This window comes from Syngnathus acus, chromosome 13, assembly GCF_901709675.1.
Source record: "Syngnathus acus chromosome 13, fSynAcu1.2, whole genome shotgun sequence".
In the NCBI taxonomy this organism is placed as follows: Eukaryota; Metazoa; Chordata; class Actinopteri; order Syngnathiformes; family Syngnathidae; genus Syngnathus; species Syngnathus acus.
This window is the reverse complement of record NC_051098.1, coordinates 3913048-3918834: the sequence shown is the minus strand read 5'-3', so window position 1 is coordinate 3918834 and position 5787 is coordinate 3913048. Positions and strand designations below refer to the sequence as shown.

The 5787-nt window shown below is 39.8% G+C and overlaps 1 protein-coding gene across 3 annotated transcripts; it reads right to left on the bottom strand.

The window, feature by feature from the left end:
* Positions 1–1362: 1362 nt before the first annotated feature.
* Positions 1363–5530, bottom strand: LOC119132716 (zinc finger protein OZF-like). 3 transcript variants are annotated; one of them, XM_037268186.1, is made up of 3 exons: positions 5390–5530; positions 3588–3809; positions 1363–3273 (listed from the first exon to the last, which is right to left on the bottom strand). In XM_037268186.1, the coding sequence occupies exons 2-3, from the start codon at positions 3598–3600 to the stop codon at positions 1799–1801; spliced, it is 1488 nt and encodes a 495-aa protein (XP_037124081.1). In that variant the 5' UTR covers positions 3601–3809; positions 5390–5530; the 3' UTR covers positions 1363–1798. The 3 variants fall into 3 exon arrangements, with proteins under 3 accessions (XP_037124081.1, XP_037124078.1, XP_037124079.1); XM_037268183.1 differs by having other exon boundaries at positions 5117–5510; XM_037268184.1 differs by having other exon boundaries at positions 1363–3207; positions 3744–3809; positions 5117–5510.
* Between the last annotated feature and the right edge of the window lie 257 nt (positions 5531–5787).

Genomic DNA, 5787 nt, shown 5'->3' with positions numbered 1-5787 from the left:
AGCCTCCAAAATGCACTGGACATCGCCCGTGGTTCGAACCCGTGCTGGGCTGGAGAAGAGGATTCTGTCAGAGAATGGTTTCTTATCGAAGTAACCACTGAGCTAAACCAGTGCGAGGGATACAGCCGGAAAGTCGGTTATTATTCAAGTCTAGTTCTTCTTTACAACTACGCTGCCCCAAAAAAATTAAACGAATGAAATAAAAAATAAAGTTCAAATTATTTTATACATCACCCGTGGTTCGAACACGAGCAGGGGCTGAGAAGAGACGAATTTTATGGTCTTTATTTAATTTTATAGTAGAATTGTAACTTGTCGAAGTAACCACTGAGCTGCACCAGTTCAAATGCATGAGGTGGAAATTGAGATATTATTCAAGTTTAGTTTTTCGTCAAAAAAACAAACAATGGGACTGCCGATGACTGTACTAGAAGTTGCCGTCCATATTTAAATTAAAAAAAACTAGTTAAAGAAAAGCTACTACCCAAATGTATTTTTTGTCAGGTTTTAAAAGACATTCTCATGATATTTCATGATTGTATATTTTCTTGTTGCTATAAAATTCGGAACACGTTCAAAATTTCTTCGTGATGAGAAAAACTGAGACCACTAAAATTGTTGTAAAAAAATAAGTCAAAAAGCAGCCTTTGCTCATCAGCAAAGGCCAGATTTAAAGGCAGTCGTTCTAATGATGGCAGTAGGTGAGATTTTTAATTGTTTTAATTTGACGTAGGGCCAGTTGTGAAAGCTTTAGATGCTGCGTGTGCGATGGGAAACAAACAAAACACATGTAACACCGCTGTTGATAAACATAAGGGAGACCAAAATCAGTTCACTAAAACCAATGTCTTCACTTAAGGAAGGACAAGGCAAGTTTATTCTTATAACACAATTCATGTACAAGACATATTCAAAGTGCTTTACATAAAACATTTGAAGCATTACAGAATGAGAAACAAAATTCGAAGACAGAAAATTCATTTAAAATAACTGTGATTATAGAACCAAGCATCAAACTAGATAAAAGACAGGGAAACGAGACATGAAGACTAAAGGAATTATTCACAAGAATGTTGCAGTAAATAACACTTTTCAATGAACTGACGGTTTGAGCAATAACTAAATGTTGCTTCACTTTGCTTCGGATTCAGGGGACACAGACTGGACCTGCCCTAGACAACCTGAGGTCTGGATGCTTCATAGGGTAGGCTACTAGTAAATTCTGCATTTATTTTGGTCCAGGACCGTTTAGAGCAGTGGTTCTTAACCTTGTTGGAGGTACCGAACCCCACCAGTTTCATATGCGCATTCACCGAACCCCTCGCTAGTGAAAAATACAATTATTTTTTTCAAATTCATGACATCGATGTTTTTTCCTGGTGCACAAAATGAGCAGTGCAAGAACATCACCTTGTTCAAAGAATAAAACCAACACTATACATGAACTCAACAAATGACATACCAGCAAATCAGTATGACTTCTGCTGGTGCCTTTACGAGACCAGTTCAGATATGCGCTATCACGAATTTACACGACATTCAGGTGTTCGGCCCTCCGCAGTGGAGGCTCTGCCGAACCCCTGAGACCGACTGACCGAACCCCTAGGGTTTGATCAAACCCAGGTTAAGAACCACTGGTTTAGAGATTTATTGACCAGCAGCAAGATTTTTCAAATCTAATGTTTGATTTACTGGAAGCCAGTGTAATGATTTGAGGACACGTATGATGCGGTCCAATTTCCTGGTGTTTGAAGTAGGGAATAAGTCAATGATTCCAAGCCAGTCTATTTGTTTCTGTTTATGCTGAAGCTTCATTACCTACACACTTGTGGATCTTAATGTGGTGCTGAAATGTGAAGCTTTTACAGCAGACACTGCAACTGAATGGTTTCTCACCTGTGTGCGTTCTTGCGTGCCGTATTAAATTCTCCTTTAAATAGAATTTTGCACCACAAATTGAGCATGCAAAAGGTTTTTGACCATGTTTTCTAACGTGTCTGGATAATTGCTTCTTTTCACCGAATCTCAGCCCACAAAGTGAGCATTCAAATGGTGTCTCTCCAGTGTGTGTTCTTATGTGTACTGTCAAATTGCCTTTTGCGGCGAATCTTCTTCCACAAATTAAGCAGGCAAAAGGTTGCTCCCCAGTATGGGTTTTATGGTGTTCTTTTAAATGGGACTTCATCAAAAAATTTCGACCACACTCTGAGCAGCCAAACAATTTCTCTCCAGTGTGAATTATTTCGTGTCTCGTCACATGCGACTTTCGAGAAAATCTTTTACCACAAACTGAGCAGGCATGAAGCTTTTCGCCAGTGTGTAATAATGTATGTCTTATTAAACATGCCTTTGAAGATACTATTTTTCCACAAATAGAGCAGACAAAATCTTTGTCCATCGTGTGGTTTCTTTTGTGTGCTCTTAAATCGGCCTTTTGAGAGAATATTTCAACGCAGATTGAGCAGGCATCAGGTTCTTCTTCAGTGTGCCTTTTCAAACATATTTTTTGAGAGACTCCTTCACCACAAACTGAGTAGGCGACCCGTTTTACACAAGTATGTGTTCTTGTGTGAACTTTTAAATTCCTCTTTGAAGCAAACGTATTCCCACACTGAGAACATTTCCAGCATTTGCTCGGGTGACCTCCCTTATCATATTTGGAGGGTTCCTCCTCCAACTCTTCACCCTCTTCTTCCAGCTCCTCCTCTTCCTCTGGGAAATGTGACAAACTACTGTCACTATCAACTTGTGATTCTCCACAGTCATCTCCATCATCTTCAAAACGTTTCACCCCAGTGTGTGTAACTGAGCAGGCAAAAAGTTTCTCTCCAGCGTGTTTTCTTCTGTGCTTTGTTAAACTTGCCTTTTTAGAGAAACATTTACCACAAACCAAACAGGTAAAAGATTTCTCTTCAGTATGTATTCTGAAGTGAACTTTCAAATGCCCCTTTGAACTAAATTTCTTACCGCAATCAGAACAACCCCAGAATTTACTGTCATTGGGAAATGTCATAAGATCATTGTCAAAGTGTGACGTGATGTCACAATCTGCTGGTGACTTTCCACAGTAGTCTCGATCCCATTCTGATGTCACGTGTGGACTTGAGCCGCTGCTTGGACGCACTGTCCCTCTGCTCTGCTCACTTTGAACATTGTCTTCTTCACTCAAGAACATTTCTTCGTCTTTGATGCGGAGCGGCTCTTCATACTCCTTTTTAATGAGAGGGCACTTTGGCTCCTGTTGCTCAAGACTAAGATTTTTTTTACTGACATCTGCAGGACAGAAGACAAAACCATTTCGTAAGGTTAACATTTTTCATACTGTGACTTTGATGTGCATCAGTCGCATCGTGGTACTTCTGACTTTAATTTGCTGCATGACCAAGTTTGTCACTGAAATTATAAATGCGTTCATGCATCCATTATCTGATCAAATGCCCGTTTAAAAAAATGTCTTTCCACACTCAGAACATAGCAAGAATTTACTCTCATTGGGAAATGTCATAAGATCATCATAATCAGGACAGCGTGACATCATCGTGTCACTATCTGCTGGTGATCTTCCACAGTGGACTCGACTCCATCACCTTCTGTTGTCATGTGATGACTTGAGCCGCTGCTTGGAGGCTGCGCCTTTTGGCTCTCCTCAGTTTGAACTTTGTCTTCTTCACTCTTGAAAGACACAAAGTTCGAGGACAAATTGGCAATATCATTGTTTTCTTCCTCTTTGAGCGGCTCTTCGTTCTCCTTTTTAATGTGAGGGTACTCTGGCTCCCGTTGTTCATGACGAAGATATTTTTCACTTACGTCTGCAGGACATACGAAGACAAACAATTTGGTTAGGGGAAGGGACACTAAAGCAGGCTGAACATTGATAGGTATGATAGGTCTATATGTAAAAATGATGTCAGATCTAAAATTCATCACTGTTAAAGAATCTGTAATGATTTAATGACTTTATTGGGGATAAGATTTGTGTCAAACTGGTCCATCTATTTATGGAGCTTGCATCTTGTATTTTTCTTCTTTCAGTTTATCTAAGCACAGATCGATTTCAGCTTCTTATCCCAGCCATCAATTGGCATCGAAAGCCAGCCGCACAGCGAGGAGACTGACATACTTCAATTTTCGGATAACTTCGACAACTCCGGGTGGTCGTTTTGTTGGAAATATTGGGATCACCAGACTTCAAGCGAGGAGGCCAACCATTCAACTGAGTGTGGTTGTTTAAAGCACCTTCTTTTTGAATAGGTGGCGGAAGTGGTACCCCATAAGTGGACTGCTGGGAAAATGTAAGTCAAATGAACCCTTACCAATTCCAATTGAATATATAATCAGTTATAAACAACTGAACTTTCAAAAAGCCTCTCAGGACGCCTTGTTTTTGTAGCTTGGTCACTTACGAGCAAAAATAAGCAGAGGGGACAGAAACTGCACTTTAGCCGCTCATTAATCCCTTTTTATAAGTCAGCCAGGGAAAAGCGAATCTTTGAGGTTTTCAGAGGTTGAAGTTAGCCTAAGAAAGTCAACATACATTTTGACGCTGGTTAAGCCCTGTTATTTTGACATCACAAGCTATGTCTGTACAATGATTTCCTATGGCTAAACTGTGCTTGTTCCCTCAAGCGACTCCCACCAAGACGTGAAGAGAATGGAGGGGGCTTGGCCCTATTGCTCATTAAAAGTGGGCATTACTTATTGCATTATTTCTCCAGAATGAACAGATCATATAGAAAATGCCAAACAAACTCAAAAGAAGTGAATGGCTTGATGCAGTTGCTGCAAATATATGCCAGCAAACATTAAATGTTATTCATCGTAAGTTAATTTTAACAACAGGAGTTGCAATACGTTTGGTCTCTTGAAAGGTTCAAAGCTCAAACTAAAGGTGGAACACGCGCACACACGTATGAAGGAAGACACGTTCAACTGTCATGTCTAGTGTCACGTGCGAGAGAGACCTGTCACAGATGTATGCAAAACTCAGAGGACATATTTTAGGCACAAATGGAATGCCACATTAAAGGAAATGTATACGCACACGTCAAATCCAATTTATATGAAGCTTCATGTTTCAAACTGGCACGTGTCAGGACGCTCCTGTAATAGTACAAACCTGCTCTGCGTAACACAACTCGAAGCTGCTTCCAAACAATGTCGTGGAGTTGATAACTTTGTCGCTCGTTCTCCTCTTTTGGCCCTGGACGTTTCCCGATATATATTGCTGTCGTTCTTGCACACATTTCTAGGCGAAAATCCTAACACGCTCTCTTTCGATCGTTGTTTAGGGTCTCTTTGATGTCTCTTTTATAACTCTGCTAAAACAAACTGGGCTGAGGTTCCGAACGACAATATGAATAAATGATGTTTTAGTTGTTTATATACGTACAGAAGTGCAGCGTAGAGGATTCCGTCAGTTAAGAACTAGTATAAAAAATATTTAGCGGAGGGTACGTGATGAGATGGGTACGTGATGAGATGGGTACGGAAGTAAAACCGCGTCGGAAGTTCTCCTTCTTCTTTGCTAAACAGCAGTTTGCATAGTGATTTTGTACATTACCGCCATCCACAGACTTGTATTGAGCACTGCTTTGCCTTAAGCATTGACCATAACATAAAAAAAAGAACATTGTTGCATGTACAAATTACATTTTTTATTACATTGATATTTATTCCTTTTTATATTAATATTTCCATATTTTCTATAATAATATTGTTTAATTGTTTACATTTTAATTAATAATTACATAGTGTGACGAAGGAAAGGAGTCGCAGGAAGACCATCGC